Here is a 19,634-nt window from a genome sequence, read left to right as displayed (position 1 = left end):
CAGTTGCACCAGTGTCAATTAAAATTAAGCACATACTAAAATATTACTGTCTCTAAGCATTTGTGTGTGTTATTGAGCAAAAAAATTACACTCAACCCTTTCAGACTGGAAATTTTCTCTGGAGGAAAGAAAATTTTTTGTTATGCTAGTTCTTAGGTGATTTTTTAAAATGATTTTAGATGCAAGACTTATATGAACATCCACAAATGTGTACATGAGGTTTCCATTGAGGAAAATTATTTCTGTTACAGCTAATTCATAGTAAACATTAATGTACACAGTTTTAGCCAGAGGGTCTGGAAAGGATTAACAAGCACTTGGCATTAGTGGAAGTTTTTGAATTTGGCTGTTAGATACATATTACTATGAAATTGGATTAAAACACAGTCCACAAAAATACTTGATTTGGGCTGCAGTTTGACAACCACTGATCTAGACTATGTACACACAGCTTTCATCGTGTTTGCCTTTTTCTTCTAGAGACTCGATATCAAACAGCTGGTAGTAAAGCCTAAATACAAACTTTTCACACTATTGTTGAGAAAAATCATCTTAACCATTGTCATGTTATATAATGTATTGTATGCATAAATATTGTACAAAATGTTGTCTCTGCTGGACATAAATTACATGGAAAAGGAAGAAGGTGAAGAAAGTACGAGAAAAGATTATTATAAACTAGGACTTTATTTACAACAGATACATATTTCGATAATATGTCACAAAGAATCATTATAACAATTTTTTCATAAAATTCTGTAACAACACAAAGAGATCATTGTTTTACTACAAACCTGTTATGTACTGCTTGCAATTTTTCCCTACAGTATGACACATTAACTAGCAATTTTTGCAATGACAGATAACTGATAGTGCTATACGTAGCTGATAAAAATAGAGACAAGAGGCACAAGATACTTTGTAATAGGAACTATATTTCTGTCACTATGTCCTTACTCATCAATGTTTACACTGAGTTTCTTATATGTAAATAATCAATAATAAATTTCACGACAAGACTTTTTCTATGCCAACAAAGTCTCACTGCCAATATTGGTACAGTTCTAGAATTATCACTTCCTGAATAAAATATTTTTGAAATATGAAGAACATATCACATTCAAAATACAACTGAAACATGGAATGCAGTTCTGGTCTTGATTAAATATTTGTGTCAAGACTGAAATGGAAAAATACTATTTGAAAAAGGAATTCATAGACATAAATAAAACTAACACTTTAATCTGCACTGCAAAGAAACAAAGTTTGGAATTTTGAGAAAGAAAATTATTCCAGAAAACGAGGTACTGAGGCAGAGATTTGCGTAAGGAAAAATACCATATTTTCATATCTTTTTCTTTGAGGATTGGAAAAAAATTAGGTCTGCATTTATCTAACTTCTTCATAGAATGTGTGATTTTTCATGAGCTCAAATTATTTATTTTAACCAGTTTAGAATGTTTTCAATATGTAATCAGATAACAGTGAAATATTTGTGTCAGTTATCAGCTGCTAACAATAATGTTTATACTACTTTTTCTTTCTTCTTGGTCTAATATCAAAATGTCATTTCATTTCCGTGGTCCTCTATTTTCACACAACATGGCTGTCATTACTCCCCAACATGAAACATACATTTTCTCAGTATCTGCATGTGAGGTAAAGAAACATCTCTCTTGTGTCTTCATAGTTTCACACAGAATTTTTCAGAGCTTTGTAGATATTATCAGCAGAGCATCATAACCAGTATTAGTCCTTCTTTCACAACAGCCAAAATGATTTTAACAGTGAGACATCTAATTCATGTGTCACCATTAAGAGCATTATTGGGTGAAGTTTGGTGGAAATCTCAGAAGAAAGAACAAACAATCATTCCATAACAACCTAAATCAATGATGGGATTTGCCATCTCTCAAAATATGCTGCTAAGGAATACAACTGTAAATCAACTACATACAAAGAATGCTAATGGTTAGAACACCTCATCTGCAGGAGCAGCTGGGCAATAACTGGAGAGTGAATAAATGTTTCTAAAACCACAATTGAATCTTTGACATACCAAAAGAGGGAATTGAAATTATGGGTTGCAAAATGATGAGCTGAAAGGCAGGCAAAACTTGCTGCCAAAATTCCAAGAAGCAGAGAAAAACTGAAGTCCCATTGCTAGTTTTGGAATATCAATACCCAATACTTGTTTTTATATCAAGAGTGTGACATTGAACAAATGCATATAATTTTTAACGTGACACATTTTGAAAATTAAGGGAAAAGAATTCTACAACTAAAATGAAATAAATGAAAATCAGTTCTACCAGAAGCTGCATAAATGGAACAAAACATTCAGTGTTCCATTAATACATGAATCTGCAGAGCACTAATTTTCCAATCCCTTACTTAGTCACACTATCCTATTTTCAGTCATTGCTATTTGATAGAAAATATCAAATATAAAAAATTATATGTAACAACACACCTTTCAAACTATGCCATGAACTTTTATTCTCAAATTACATAAATGTAAATGGCTCCCAATAGGTTGCAGAGCATACCAAGTACAGCAGTCAATATATTTGCTTTTTTTTTTTTTCCAATGTTAATAGGCACACACTGTTTAGCACGAGTTTGGTTGAAATGTAAAAAGACTAGTCTTATGAGACAGAGACAAAAAGGTTGTTCTAAAAAATACAAAAAAGAAGAAAGATGTGGGAATATTTATTCATGATTCTCTGGTTTATGACTTTTTCTGCTCTCCGAACACATTCAGCATTTTTTTTTTCTTTTACTACTTGTATTTAAGAATGCAGAAGATTTTGACGAGGATGAGGTAGACGCACAAAAGTTTCATATGGTTTTCCATGTCAGATACTAACAACAGTTTTTTCTTTAAGTACTCTTGCTGAATCAGATTTGCATTCAGTTGTTTCTCCCCAAATTTATGAAGGACCATGTGGCAGCAGCACATCATATAACATTTTAAACTGCTTCATTATGATTGTGTTACAGCAAGAAGAATACTCAAGAAATGTCCAATATTTGCTTCAGTCTTCAGTTTGGCTAATTGATCTCCTTTGTGCTAACCATCCAGCTGAAAAAATGACTGAAAATTTAAATGTACTTTTTTACAGGAATCAATAAAAAATGTATATTACTGGTTTTGCTGTTGCAAATGTGGGGAGAATAGTGAGGATTGTCAGATTTTAAACAGCAACATCTATAAGTAATGCCTCATAACAGAATTACAAATTTCTTGCTGGATTTGTAAGAGAATACACAAAAACATTTTAATCGTGACTACCACATACAAATGTAATAAAACAGAGGGTCTAGACAGCAAAAAATAAGACATAACAGGTAGGTTCACATGTACATGAAAATTTTAAATACTGAAAGTACATTTTAACAAAGAAAAAAGTTTTCTGGAGTGTACTAAAACCAAGCAAAATAGTTATTTATAATTACACGGTAAAAAAATGCGTAAAACTGTTTATCGAAATTACCTAAGTTCAGCATAAATTAAGTTCCACTGATACCGCCATCACACTAATTTCACGACAATGTTAACCTTAATCAATGGTGCACAGAATCAAATAACCTTCGTGAAAACACAAAGGTAAATTCTGTGTTTCCAGTAATTCAGAATTTCAGGCTGAAGCCAGCTCCAACTGCAACACGTCCTTTCTCAACAACTCCCATGTGAAACCCACCAGCAGGGACTTCTTCATCATCTCCCTGAAACAATTGAATTATACTTAAAGTCACTAACCCAAAATACAGTAATCTTGGAATTCAGTATTTTTAAAAATATGTATATACTAGAAACTAAAATTATATAACACTGAAATAAAATTTTAGGGAAAACGTTTACAAACTGGAGGTATTCCAAGGCAAGAGGAAAAAGAAAACTGGCACAAAGTGGGCTAAAGACAGGAATAAGAAATAGTGAAAGAATGAAGGTACTGTAAAAGAATAAGAAAGCAAAAAAGACTAAGAATGAAGGCACTAATGCAAGATTAAAAAATAAAAATTAACAGTTAATAACAAACTAAAAAATGGAAACTGAGTGTCTCTAAATCTTGCTAAACTTTATTCCATATTATTAGTTTCAGCTGTTGGTATGGCTTTCTGGCAGGAACATATGCATAACTAACTCAAATTATTAATATTTGAACAGTTTTACAGGAACAGAAAAGTCACTAAGATGGATAAATGTTCACATAAATCTATGTGAGGCATGGTCTGCAATCCTGAAACTGCCAGCAAACTTTTCTGATTATGTAGTGTGGCATTAATAATACTTGACATTGTAAGCAGGTGAAGAAAGGTGCTATTATATGCCATCTGATGAAAATTTATGATGGAAAATGCAATAGAAATAACTTGTGTAAGCTGCTTGCTGTAAATTATACATTTTCTTCTCATGGGGAAATGCAACTTAAGAGCAATGAAGACATTTGTAAGACTATATTTTACACCTCAAGCTATAGCTAAGGACAATAAATATAGTACTGTTTTATGACCAATTGTGCTTTTTTCCTAACAGTTTATATTTTAAACATGTTCTTATTTTTGTTTTATTTCATTGTTTTTCAGTATTATGTTGAAAATATTTATTTGCACTGTCATCATCTTTATTTCATTAATGGAAAATGAAATGTTTACTTTAAACCTGTCAAATATAATTGACAGGCTTAATAATTCCGAGAGATCAAAAAGTTTTACAAACTTAAAGTCCTCTTGTGAGGCATTTTGTTGCTGATCTGTCAACATTTCATTCTAGTGCGAAAAGAGGCTCTTGGGGTCTAAATTTGATTATGTAAGACAAACTCCATCCAAGACGAAAGCAGACATTTGAGAATGCCAATATTGCTACTAACTTGCCACATCATTAAAAGTCAATCATCATCATCATCCTGGGGGTTGAAACAAGAACCTAGACCCAACAGTTAACAGAGACTTGCATGGATCAGTGGCTGTAAGTGTTGACAGCTTCATCTGGAGGAGCATATCACTGTTTAGTTTCATCATTATATATTCCTTTTCCCAGAGTAATAAATGCATCAGGTCAAACTTGAAACATAGATAACAACATATTTTGTGGCACTTTAAGGCAAATTCTACCAAAAGCAACACATTTTGAAAAGATTTCTACTGCAGTGCATCAACTGGACAGCATATTTTCCATAGTATGCACTTGTAAATAACACCAACTACGGCACTTAAGCTTCACAAACATGATGCCGACTTGATTGAATTCATGCAAATGCAGTAAAACAGAACACTGAGAATATTTATTTTATTACTTACTCAATATTATTTTTGCTATTTTGCGAAATGAAGTTTGTTGTTCAGTTTGATCTCTAGTCTCGTCCCACTGTTTGACTGGTTAATAGAAGCAAAGCAAGCAGACAACATGTTGATTCAGGTGTTTGAAAACCTGAAGTGCCATATATGATGGTACTTGTATCTATACTTCATACTATGAAAATAACGTAGTTTAATTGATGTACCACGTTGAAGATATTGAAGATCTCTCCAAAATAATTTTCTGGGGTATTTGTTTACCAAAACAGTTGGTTAATATCCATACATCCAAGAATCAGTTCAGATAATTGCAGCTTTTGAAGTAGTAGGCTTGACAAAACATTACAAAAATAAATCTCTTTCTGAAATCTACATAGGACAAATAGTTCAGAAGCCCACTCATGATGGAAGTAATTGGATCTAATGACAATAATGGAAGCCCACTCATGATGGAAATAATTGGATCTAATGACAACAATGTAGAAACTGGTATCAGTGACCATGAGGCAGATTTAACTCTGAACAGAAGCTTGCAGAAGAACTATGGATCAAAATTAAAAGGCTAATTGACCTTCCACTATACACCTATGTGCCTAGATCAGTTGGTGATGAGAAGAACCCTCTGTAATATACAGTCACTGTCTGGTGCTAAACACATTCTCTGAAAATTATTTCGAGCAGTTAGTTCATGAGCCCTCGTGAATAGTAAACGGTTATGAAAACACACTTTACCTCTTAGCAACAAATAATCCTGAGTTAATAGCGAGCATCAAAACGGATACAGGGATAGTGAACACAGGGTTGTCGTAGTGAGATTGAATATTGCAACCCCAAAATCCTCCAAAAATAAATGAAAAATATACTTATTCAAAAAAGCAGATAAAAATTCACTTGATGCCTTCCTGAGAGGCAATCTCCACTCCTTCCAAATTAACAATGTAAGTGTAGGCCAGATGTGGCTTGAATTCAAAGATATAGTGTCGGCAGCAATTGAGAAATTTATTCCAAATAAATTAACAAAAGATGGGGCTGATCCTCCTTGGTACACGAAACGGGTGATAACACTTGCAGAAACAACAAAACAAGCATGCCAAATTAAAACAGACACAAAATCCCCAAGATTGCTGATCTTTCACAGAAGCTCGAAAATTAGTGCAGATTTCAATGCGAGATGAGTATAATAGTTTCCACAATGAAACTTTGTCTTGAAACCTGGCAGAAAATCCAAAGAGATTCTGGTTGTATGTGAAGTATGCTAGCGGTAAGACACAATCAATGCCTTCTCTGCATGATAGCTTAGGAAATACTGTCAGTGACAGTGCTGCAAAACAGACATACTAAATTCAGCCTCCGTCACAAAAGAAGAAGTAAATATTCAAGAAATTGAATCTAGAACAGTTGCCAGCAAGAGTAATTTAGAAGTAAACACCCTCGGAGCAGTGAAGCAACTTAAATGACTTAATAAAAGCCAAGTCTTCTGGTCCAGACTGTATACCAATTAGGTCCCTTTCACAGTATGCTGATACAATAGCTCCTACTTACCAATTATATACAATCGTTTGCTCAAGGAAAGATCCGCACCCAAAGACTGGAAAGTTTCACAGGTCCACCAATATTCAAGAAAGGTAATAGGAGTAATCGACTAAATTACTGATCCACATCATTAACGTCGATACGCAGCAGGATTTTGGAACATATATTGTGTTCGAACCTTATGAATTACCTCGAAGAAAACAGTTGATTAACACACAGTCAACATGGATTTAGAAAATGTCGTGCCTATACAACTAGCTGTTTACTTGCACGAAGTGTTGAGTGCTATTGACAAGTGATTTCAGATTGGGTCTATATTTCTGGATTTCCAGAAGGCTTTTGACACTGTAACACACAAGCGGCTTGTGGTGAAATTGTGTGCCTATGGAATATCGTCTCAGTTACGTGAATGGATTTGCGATTTCCCGTCAGCTACTAAGCAGACTGCCTGCACTATGCTTCTCTGTCCCCTTTTAGAATACTGCAGCGGTGCGGGACCCTTACCAGATAGTATTGACAGAGTAGTTCATAGAAGGGCAGCACTTTTGTATTACTGTGAAATAGGGGAGAGAATGTCTCTGAAATGATACAGGATTTGGGGTGGACATCTTTAAAATAGAGGCGTTTTTGTTGTGGCGGAATCTTCTCACAAAATTCCAGTCACCAACTGTCTCTTCTGAATGTGAAATTATTTTGTTGACACCAATATAGGGGAAAACAATCACCATGATAAAATAAGGGAAACCAGAGCTTGTATGGAAATATACAGGTGTTTGTTCTTTCCATGCGGTATACGAGATTGGAATAATAGAGAATTGTGAAGGTGGTTCCATGGGTGAACCCTCTGCCAGGCACTTAAATCTGATTTGCAGAATATCCATGTCAATGTAGATGTAAACAAACTTCTGAAGAAACTAAAGATTACTACATAGTAGGAGGAGGAGGTTACCCATTGACAGTGTGATCATTAGAGACTGAGCAGCATAAGTTCAGATTAGGGAAGAATGGAGAAAGAAAGTGACTGTGTTTCAACAGAACCATCTTGGTATTTGCCTTAAGCGATTTAGGGAAACGGAAAACCTGAATCAGGATGGCGGGATGCGGGTTTGCTGAAATCCTTCTGCATGCGAGTCCAGTGTGCTAACCACTGTTACCCCCTACAGCATAATAGGTGTAAAACAAAAATTAGGTCACAGACAGATTTTGAATGAAATGTGTGTGTTTGTCATGAGGGCAATCTGTTGTGCCTTGAATGACTGCTGTAAAAGGATATGCTTGGCAGATCTCTTACAAATGCAAAGAAATTCTGGTCACATATAAGAGCTGTTGTAGCACCAGAGTTAATGTTCAAATATTTATGGATGACTCTGGAGCTGAAACTGAGAATGGTAAAGCAAAAGCAGAAATGCTGTAAAACATTTTCAAATATTCCTTTACAAAAGATTAGCCAGAGCTACTGCCCATATTTAATGGTTCAAATGGCTCTCAGCACTATGGGACTTAACATCTGAGGTCATAGTCCCCTAGAACTTACAAGGGAACCTCCCCATCGCACCCCCCTCAGATTTAGTTATAAGTTGGCACAGTGGATAGGCCTTGAAAAAATGAATACAGATCAATCGAGAAAATAGGAAGAAGTTGTGTGGAACTATGAAAAAAATAAGCAAAATATACAAACTGAGTAGTCCATGCGCAAGATAGACAACATCAAGGATAGTGTGAGCTCAGGAGCACCGTGGTCTCGCGGTTAGCGTGCGCAGCTGCGGAACGAGAGGTCCTTGGTTCAAGTCTTCCCTCGAGTGAAAAGTTTAATTTTTTATTTTCAGTTTATGTGACAAACTCTTATGTTTTCATCACTTTTTTGGGAGTGATTACCACATCCACATGAAAACCTAAATCAGGCAAGGTAGAAGTATCTTGTTACCATTCGTCAAGTGTACAAGTTATGTGGGTCGACAACATATTCCTGTCATGTGACGCACATGCCGTTAACAGTGTCGTATAGAAAATATCAGACATGCTTTCCTGTGGAGGAATCGGTTGACCTATGACCTTGTGATCAAATGTTTTCGGTTCGCATTGGAGAGGCACGTCCTTTCGTCTACTAATCGCACGATTTTGCGGTGTGGTCGCAAAACACAGACACTAAACTTATTACAGTGAGCAGAGACGTCAATGAACGAACGGACAGATCATAACTTTGCGAAAATAAACATTTTACTCTAGGGAAGACTTGAACCAAGGACCTCTCATTCCGCAGCTGCTCATGCTAACCACGGGACCACGGCGCTCCTCAGCTCGCACTTTCCTTGATGTTGCCTATCTTGCGCATGGACTACTCAGTTTGTATATTTTGCTTATTTTTTTCATAGTTCTGCATAACTTCTTCCTGTTTTCTCGATTGATCTGTGTTCAGTTTTTCAAGGCCTATCCACTGTGCCAACTTATAACTAAATCTGAGGGCAGGGGGGGGGGGGGGCGATGGGAAGGTTCCCTTGTTAGAACTACTTAACCCTAACTAACCTAAGGACATCACATACATCCATGCCCGAGGCAGGATTCGAACCTGCAACCGTAGCGGTCGCTAGGTTCGAGTCTGAAGCGTCTAGAACCGCTCGGCCACAATGGCTGGCCCCAAATTTAATTTTTGCACCACATGTTGTTGGCACTAGTGTCTGTAGTTTAGGTAAACAGCTGATACGATTATATAACTGAACAAAGCTCCCGTATCTGATGTAATCTCTGCCGGATTCTACAGCAAATTTGTAGCTGAGCTAGCCCCTCTTCGGAATGTATCATAAATATCCTGAACATAAAACTGTGCTCACAGTTTGAAGAAATCCATCTACAAGAAGAGTAGCAGAAGTGATCCACAAAACTACCATCCTGTATCACTGACATCAATTTGTTGTAGAATCTTAGAACATATTTTGAACACTCAAGACACTTTGAACAGAATGATCTCCATACCCACCAGCGCATGGATTCTAAAAACATCAGTAATGTGAATTCCAACTTGTATTTTTCTTACATGACATAATGAAAGCTGTGGATGAAAGCAGTCAGGCATATGCAGTACTTCTCAATGTCCAAAAAGCATTTGACTCAGTACCACATCCATACGTATGATCCAAAGTACTCTTGTATGTGGTATCAAGTGAAATTTGTGACCGAAATGAGAATTTTTGTAGGAAGCTGCAGCACATTATCTTGGATGGTAGATTGTCAGATGAAGAAGAAGTATAAGTAACTTAGGTATAGGTGTGCCCAAGGGAAATGTGTTGGACTCTTGCTGCTCATGCTGCATGATGTTGTAGACAATATGAATAGAAACTTGACTTTTCACTGATGTTTCAGTTATCTATAATGAAGTACTGTCTGGGGAAAAGAGATACAGTCAAATCTTGATAAGTTTTTAAAGTGGCGCAAATGCAGTACCCTATGATTACAATATCAATAAAGAGCTTATAAAACATTGTGTTAATCATTGCAGAATATTGTTCGAGTGAGTGAGCCCTGTACCATACTGGGCTGACCAGGGGGAACCATGGTCACATGTATTTGTCATTCACAAGAGATCATCCTAGAGATGCTGAAAAACTGAATGGCAGACACTTGAAAACAGGTGCAAACTATCCTGTGAAAGCCTGCTAACAAAATTTCAAGAACCAACTAAGTGAGGAACCTAGGAACATACTATAAGCCCCTATGTACCATTTCTGTAGAAATCGTTACGACAAGATTACACTAGGTCCGCAGTGCACAGTGATGTTTGAAGCAGTCAGTGTTCCATGTGTAAGTGGAATGGGAAGAAGCCCTAGTAGCCGGTATAAAAGGAAGTATCCTGTGCCATGCACATCACAGTGGTTTGCAGAGTATAGATAGAAATGTGGAACTGTTACTGTAAAGGAATTTGTGGACAATAGGGTATTTTTGTGTGATATCAATGTAGGGCATCATTTTACATGAAAACTGAATGGTCATTTGAATGTCAGACATGAACCTCAGCCATGACAGAAAATTCAAGATACAGTTTCAACATTAAAGAACTCAGTTATCAAAATTAGTAACCACTGCATTCAAATTTACCTTTTGCCATGGGCATGGGGAAAATACCACATTTTATGACATTTCATAAAAACTGCTGACTTCATGGCCTACTTTACGGTATTATTATAAGTTATCATGATCTGAACCTACTCAGTGTCTTAATACGTTAGTGTTTTTCATCAGAAAGTAGGTTTAAGAGGAAAGGTTTGCAGCTGAGACAATAAAGTGCTAGAAAACCTTATGCAAACACTTACTGACAATACTCCATTTCTACCTGCTGAGTATTTGAAAAGCATGATTGGTTACAAATAAAGCTGCATAATAATTGAACCCATGGGAAATATGTGGGGGGGGGGGGGGATGGGGGAGGAGGGAGGGGGTGACCAAAAGGATAGGAAGACATACTGAAACATTTGCTCATTCTCAAATTTCATTCATGCAAATACAGCAGTTTACTGTCAAGCACACTGTAAACTGATTAACATTTAAGATCAACAGACTCCTGCAATAAGGCTTTAAATATGAACAGAGCTTTTAGCTGTGTAATAGATTATAAAATGTTTGGAAAATGAAACAGTGTCTAATTGCAGAATAACCTATTTTTCACACATTACAGATGTGGACAGACAGCATTAGTTTCTCTAAAATATGTCACACCATATCTACACACCTACTCCCCAAGCCACCATATCGTACATGGTGATGGGTGCCATGTACCATTACTAGTCATTCGACTCGCAAATAGAGCACTCTGTGCCTCCACATGAGCCGATGTTTTATCTTGTCTTCATGGTCCTTATACAAAATGTGCACTGATGGCAGTAGAATCGTTCTGCATACAGACACAAATGCTGGAACTCTTAATTTTAGTGTTTTATAACATCTTCCCTCCAGGGATTCCCCCTCCAGGGCTTCCCCTTCGAGTTCACAAAACCTCTCTGTAATACTTGCAGCATGTTCGCCAGTAACTAAACTAGCAGCATGCCTCTGAATTGCTCCAAATGCAATGTTGCAAAGGATAACATACTGATTCTATTATTTAAGAAATATCTGAGCCATTCGGATATTGAGGAGCCTATTCCTTATGATGGGATCTTCATTTAACAGTCAGCAGTGGGGCATTGTATAAAAAGCTTTCTGGAAATCTGCAATCTGTCTGCTGCCCTTCATCCATGGTTCACAGGATACTGTGCACAATAGGGTAAGCTGAGTTCATACTCTGCAGAATAGGGTCAGCTGAGTTCATACTGTGCAGAATAGGGTCAGCTGAGTTCATAAAAGTGTAGCTGTCTAAATCCATGTTTCTATTTCAGAGAAATTTATTTTATATTTGGTCTTGTAATACTCTCATGAATTCTACAAATTTTGTGGGTTTGTTCTTTTACACTTATTATATACAGGACTCACCAACAATTGTTTTCCGTCACTTGGGAATTTGTGATGCACAAGAAATTTGTGATACATGTAAGGGGCCAACTGCAATGAGTACTCTCTGCAAAATGGAAGTGGATCCCATCCAGAATTGACTGTGGCTTATTTGTTTTCAACACTTTATCAGTTGCCTGTCACCAATGCTTTTTTTTCCAAAAAAAAAAAAAAAAAAAAAAAAAAAAAAAAAAAAAAAAAAAAAAAATTTGACGGTACTCTGACACTGGATATAATATCCGTCTGCTTTTAGCCATGACGTCATCAACATGTCAAACTTAAAAAGCCTATTGAATTCTTCAGTTGACGTTACTACAGCTCAAATGAAGCAGGTGATACCGACAAACAACGAAACATACAAGAGAATGTGGTATCAAACACTTTAGTTTACATCACATCAAATATAGCATGTCATTCCTATCAACCCCTGAACAATAATCGTACACTTCTGTTGATCTATATTACACCTCCAATGAAACAGGTGAGTCCAATCAATCCTCCGACATACATAATAATACAAGGAAATATTACCGAACATATATTTTAACCTATAAAACACCTCTAAAAGAACAAGTAAAATAGTTTTTTAGTTTTCTGCCCATCTCTCACCTCCAACTTAACTTACAAGTTGCAACGAAAGACAGGACACACTGTAAAATTTCGCACAACCGACAGGAACAGAACATCAAATGCAACTGAAGAAAGAACAACAAAATAAAGATGGCAATGAACTGCACGAAGGATCATGGTAGTGAGACTGTAGAGACATCTATCGGTAGCTCGGCATTTGAGTGTACACGTATCCGTTTAGCACTACCATCGCCCACTATTAGCGGGCGAGGGCACTACATGCTTGTCGAACTGGCTGCCAGCGATTCAGTTGTTGAGAATGGTTGCTGAACCTTCGAAATGCTTGAAACAGTCAATTACATCGCTTTTCCCCACCAGAAACTGCACTGGTCTAGTTCGTATTGCAATTACCAGCACGAAAAAATGAAATAAAAAATTTATGTCCGTGAAATAATTCTTTGGCACTCTTCAAACTCCTCAACATCGTAAAAAAATTACTTTGTCGGTGAAAAAGTTTAGGGGTATGCATTCCCCCAGAAAAAAAAGCACTGCCTGTCACCATCAGGGATGTCCATTTCTATGTCTTCCTGTGTGACATCAAGCAATGGTATATCTGTACAATCCTCTTAAGTGAATGATTTTTTTTAATGCAAAATTTAAAATTTCAGCTTTCCTATTGATCACTTATGTTATCAGAGCGGACGTGTCATTAGTGATCGGAAGAGGGGCCTTCAATCTGCTTCATGATTTGACATGGGATCATTTTCATGCATTGATACTGTTATAGGAGCATGAATTTCTAAATTTTGCATTCTGTTTTGAACTGAGAACGTAACAATCGCTGCTACTTAAGTAATTTTCAAATTTTATCATCAAACCACAGTGGGTCTTTCCCATCATTAATCCTTAAATGTTGTCCATAATTCTCGTATGTCTAACATTTTGAAACTAAATGACATCCATTACTTGTCTACGTAGAATGCTAAAAACTGCTTATCTGTTCTTTCCAGCATAGAAACCCTCCTAGAATTCTTGATGGATGTATTAATTTTAGTAAGCATTGACATTATGACAACATTTTGACCAGCAATTGCTGTTTCTATTCTGCCAATGCCAATAAAATCAGGCCTGTTTGTAACTACAAGGTCTAAAATATAGATGTGGGTTGTTGAACTAGCTGCTGAAGACCGTTTTAGTAAAATATGTTTACAACCACTTCCACAACTGTCTGTCTTCACCAGCTGCAATGACTCCATAGGCATCACAGTCTATATTCGGTAAGTTGAAGTCGTCTTCAACTGAAATCTTAAAATTGCACGATCAGGTTGATTCCATGCAACTGAGAGTAGATGCTCTTTGAATTATTCTACAACTATTCTACTGGAATCAATTAGCTAGTAAAACCATGAGTGATTAACCCAAGTTCATCTAGGCCAGTGATCACCAAACTCATTTAGTCAACAGAGCAGAATCTGGCAGCAGTATGGCTGAAATTTCTCTTGGGAGCAAAAATTTGTAAAAATAAATATACAGATAGGTACACTGTTATTAACTTAATTAGGGTACTCCTAAGCTGGTCCCTACTAAAAACATCCTCAGTCTGACTGAGATGTGACCACTAAGCCCTGCTTCCAACTCTCCCACCCACATTAGTTGTTTTGTCTGTCTCTTTTAGTTCATCCTCTGTTATGTCCATACTCAAGAGGGACTACTCAAGAGGATGTCGTTATCAGGAGAAATGAAACTGGCATTCTACGGATCGGAACGTGGAATTTCAGATCCCTTAATCGGGCAGGTATGTTAGAAAATTTACAAAGGGAAATGGATAGGTTAAAGTTAGATATAGTGGGAATTAGTGAAGTTCGGTGGCAGGAGGAACAAGACTTTTGGTCAGGTGACTACAGGGTTATAAACACAAAATCAAATGGGGGTAATGCAGGAGTCAGTTTAATAATGAATAGGAAAATAGGAATGCGGGTAAGCTACTACAAACAGCATAGTGAACGCATTATTGTGGCCAAGATAGATACGAAGCCCACACCTACTACAGTAGTACAAGTTTATATGCCAACTAGCTCTGCAGATGACGAAGAAATTGAAGAAATGTATGATGAAATAAAAGAAATTATTCAGATAGTGAAGGGAGTAGAAAATTTAATAGTCATTGGTGACTGGAATTCGAGTGTAGGAAAAGGGAGAGAAGGAAACATAGTAGGTGAATATGGATTGGGGCTAAGAAATGAAAGAGGAAGCCGCCTAGTAGAATTTTGCACAGAGCACAACTTAATCATAGCTAACACTTGGTTTAAGAATCATGAAAGAAGGTTGTATACGTGGAAGAACCCTGGAGATACTGAAAGGTATCAGATAGATTATATAATGGTAAGACAGAGATTTAGGAACCAGGTTTTAAGTTGTAAGACATTTCCAGGGGCAGATGTGGACTCTGACCACAATCTATTGGTTATGAACTGTAGATTAAAACTGAAGAAACTGCAAAAAGTTGGGAATTTAAGGAGATGAGACCTGGATAATCTGACTAAACCAGAGGTTGTACAGAGTTTCAGGGAAAACATAAGGGAACAATTGACAGAAATGGGAGAAAGAAACACAGTAGAAGAAGAATGGGTAGCTTTGAGGGATGAAGTAGTGAAGGCAGCAGAGGATCAAGTAGGTAAAAAGACGAGGGCTAGTAGAAATCTTTGGGTAACAGAAGAAATATTGAATTTAACTGATGAAAGGAGAAAATATAAAAATGCAGTAAATGAAGCAGGCAAAAAGGAATACAAACGTCTCAAAAATGAGATTGACAGGAAGTGCAAAATGGCTAAGCAGGGATGGCTAGATGACAAATGTAAGGATGTAGAGGCTATGCACTTGAGGACAATATTATGGAAATGGAAGAGGATGTAGATGAAGATGAAATGGGAGATATGATATTGCGTGAAGAGTTTGACAGAGCACTGAAAGACCTGAGTCGAAACAAGGCCCCCCGGAGTAGACAACATTCCATTGGAACTACTGACGGCCTTGGGAGAGCCAGTCCTGACAAAACTCTACCATCTGGTGAGCAAGATGTTTGAAACAGGCGAAATACCCTCAGACTTCAAGAAGAATATAATAATTCCAATCCCAAAGAAATCAGGTTTTGACAGATGTGAAAATTACCGAACAGTCAGTTTAATAAACCAAAGCTGCAAAATACTAACACGAATTATTTACAGACGAAAGGAAAAACTAGTAGAAGCCGACCTCGGGGAAGATCAGTTTGGATTCCGTAGAAACACTGGAACACGTGAGGCAATACTGACCCTACGACTTATGTTAGAAGAAAGATTAAGGAAAGCAAACTTACGTTTCTAGCATTTGTAGACTTAGAGAAAGCTTTAGACAATGTTGACTGCAATACTCTCTTTCAAATTATAAAGATGACGGGTAAAATACAGGGAACGAAAGGCTATTTACAATTTGTACAGAAACCAGATGGCAGTTATAAGAGTCGAGGGACATGAAAGGGAAGCAGTGGTCGGGAAGGGAGTAAGACAGGGTTATAACCTCTCCCCGATGTTATTCAATCTGTACATTGGGCAAGCAGTAAAGGAAACAAAAGAAAAATTCGGAGTAGGTATTAAAATGCACGGAGAAGAAATAAAAACTTTGAGATTCGCCGATGACATTGTAATTCTGTCAGAGAGAGAGCAGTTGAATGGAACGGACAGTGTCTTGATAGGAGGATATAAGATGAACATCAACAAAAGCAAAACGAGGATAATGGAATGTAGTCGAATTAAGTGGGGTGATGCTGAGGGAATTAGATTAGGAAATGAGACACTTAAAGTAGTATCAGAGTTTTGCTATTTGGGGAGCAAAATAACTGATGATGGTCGAAGTAGAGAGGATATAAAATGTAGACTGGCAATGGCAAGGAAAGCATTTCTGAAGAAGAGAAATTTGTTAACATCGAGTATAGATTTAAGTGTCAGGAAGTCATTTCTGAAAGTATTTGTATGGAGTGTAGCCATGTATGAAAGTGAAACATGGACGTTAAATAGTTTGGACAAGAAGAGAATAGAAGCTTTCGAAATGTGGTGCTACAGAAGAATGCTGAAGATTAGATGGGTAGATCACATAACTAATGAGGAAGTATTGAATAGGATTGGGGAGAAGAGATGTTTGTGGCACAACTTGACCAGAAGAAGGGATCGGTTGGTAGGACATGTTCTGAGGCATCAAGGGATCACCAATTTGGTATTGGAGGGCAGTGTGGAGAGTAAAAATCGTAGAGGGAGACCAAGAGATGAATACACTAAGCAGATTCAGAAGGATGTAGGTTGCAGTAGGTACTGGGAGATGAAGAAGCTTGCACAGGATAGAGTAGCATGGAGAGCTGCATCAAACCAGTCTCAGGACTGAAGACCGCAACAACAACATGTCCATACCCTCTCATATACCTTACTCAATAATTGAAATTACATGTTCTTCTCCACATCACTTTCTAAAATTAAATCAATAAACTTTATTTAAAGTCTTAAGTATTACTTAAACTATTCGTATGTTTAATAAAACTGGATAACATAATTAATGGTATGAGGAGAATGACAGTGCAGAGGAAAGTGCCCAGACAAAGGCAGGTTGAATTACCAGCCAAAGGGGTGCATATTTTAACTAAAATTCTTATCATTATGGCCATGGATGCTACTTCCTTAAAGGATTCCATAATTTGCCCAACATTGGAGCTCCCATAACTAGCAAACCCACCCTCCCTTGTACCTACTTGTATTCTGCTGAATGGGCAGCCACTTGTTCATTCACAGAGTGAATGGGTGACACCAGACAGCCAGTCCCTACATTTTTTAAGCCTCTGGACCAAAAAAGTGAAACTTGAGTTATCCCATGCAACATACCAGTTTCTCCATCATACCCACACCCCAAAGAAGCCGACTGCAGGTGGCTAACAACAGCTTCAGTTGTTTGTGAACTGCAGCCAGCTCCTGCATCCACACACCCTCCCTGTCTATCCTACTATTAAAATGCAAGTGGAAGCACTAGAAAAAAGACAAAAAGGAGCCCCGTTTTCTATCATTACAATGTTCAAGTTACCTGACTGTGGTGCTCCTGGCAGCACAAATCAACAGTACTAAAACTATTAAAATAAACAAGAAAACAAACACTAGCACTGGTGACTTTTAGACATAGCTGAATGGCGGCGATACTGATAATTAGTATTATAGAATGAGAAGCGCAAGCTACAATGAAATGTCTGTAACTGCCAATAAATGATTTAACTTAGGAGAGAGTAATAAATTTTTGGGTACTCTTCCTGTTTTCATATATGCGCTTAACAAAAATTATTGCAAGGCACTTTTAGTTTACTTTTGCTTTTTACATTTTTCAGCATTTTATGTGCTACTGTGCAGTTTTTTGTTAACAGTTGATAGTTAATTTATTTTTCTGCCAGAACATTTTGTCAGTGAATAACATTTTCAAAACTGTTGGGGGGAAACATTAAGATGGTCTAAATTATAAGTATCTTGCTGAGTGAGGTATGTTCATACTTACTAAAACACTTTCCGTAGCGTAAAGCATTTATGAATTATGTAGTAAAGAAGTGAAATAATTATGAAAGTTAGCAGGATGTGTGTGCACGTGCATGCGGTTCTCTCTTAAATAGCTGTTTCCACTCTTAATTTATATTTCACACATCAAGAAAATGTGCGGTGACAGAAGAAATGCATGTACACTGATGTACAAGAAATGTGACTATATTAATAGTTATCAGAAGGTATATTTGTTTTGTTGCTGCTCTTTGCAAAACTAAAAATGCATTTAATCCTGAATACATTATTAATGGCAATCTTGACCCATCTTTTATAGCAAAAGTTATGAGCTAAATCAAGACGACAGCTATGGGAAAAAACATTTACAAAATGTATTCCGAGCTGCATCTTTCAATGCAGATAGAGCACTTTCAATTAAGTTATGTATCATCTCAGTTTAACATAACGTACTAGTTGCTTATATTCATGACCACCAGGTGGTGGTTTAGGAGAAGCAGCAGCTGCTTTGCGATGTCCAAGCTCACTCTTTGCTGGCCATGTTGGAAACATAGCAGGGTCAATAGGTAAAGGGGCCTCCTTAAAGTAATCATGGTTCAAGGCTGCTTCGGCGGTGATGCGTTGTGCTGGATCATATGTTAGAAACCTGTAACACAACCATTGTGTTATTAATATATCAGTGTTTCAAATATTTAAACTCTCAATTATAAGATAAACTGTATGGCTATAAACTCCATTCCACTTTGTGAATAAGCTGTACAGCAAGGAATTACATGATTAGTTCACTGATATTTGCATTTTAATGCTGGCTTGAAGTAGAGAAGCATATGGAAGTTGACACTAACAATAAGACAGAGAATAAATCAGCTTAAAATGGTAGCTGAAACAGAAATAATTAAAGTACAATGATACACAATCAAGTGAAAAACAAGAAACATGGCTTCTGGATGCACTGAATGAGGACAAGAGGCATAAGCATCAAGTACTTTTACATAGAAAAGGAATGTACTGAATGTAAAGAGCAGTGAGACAGATACATCACCAATGCATGAAGATTACAGGGAAGGAGATGTTTTTGTAATTTAATATAAATTTAAGTAGTTCACGAGTTAACCTATGGTATCAGTGTGCAGTCTGGTAACTAGAAACCATATATTTTCATTCATCTGAGGTTCTGGGCAAAATTATGGATGTTAAATA

General features: G+C 36.9%; 1 protein-coding gene across 20 annotated transcripts in view; it reads right to left on the bottom strand.

Annotated features, from left to right (window-relative positions):
• Window positions 1-666: 666 nt before the first annotated feature.
• Window positions 667-19,634, bottom strand: part of LOC126353916 (cyclin-dependent kinase 11B) — a 127,922-nt gene continuing 108,954 nt past the window's right edge. For 10 of the 20 annotated variants that reach the window (XR_007565241.1, XR_007565232.1, XR_007565233.1 and 7 more), the window contains 3 exons: window positions 18,888-19,080; window positions 3,498-3,729; window positions 667-3,085 (listed from right to left, as the gene is read on the bottom strand). Coding sequence is in view for 10 of the 20 variants with exons in the window: in XM_050003149.1 (XP_049859106.1) it covers window positions 3,634-3,729; window positions 18,888-19,080 (289 nt within the window). In the remaining 10 variants the exon portion in view is untranslated. Of the gene's footprint in view, window positions 3,730-18,887; window positions 19,081-19,634 lie in introns of all 20 variants that reach the window. The other 10 variants (XM_050003149.1, XM_050003150.1, XM_050003157.1 and 7 more) reach the window with 1 other exon arrangement.

Source organism: Schistocerca gregaria, chromosome 3, assembly GCF_023897955.1.
Source record: "Schistocerca gregaria isolate iqSchGreg1 chromosome 3, iqSchGreg1.2, whole genome shotgun sequence".
Classification (NCBI taxonomy): Eukaryota; Metazoa; Arthropoda; class Insecta; order Orthoptera; family Acrididae; genus Schistocerca; species Schistocerca gregaria.
This window is presented reverse-complemented; position numbering and strand designations above follow the sequence as displayed.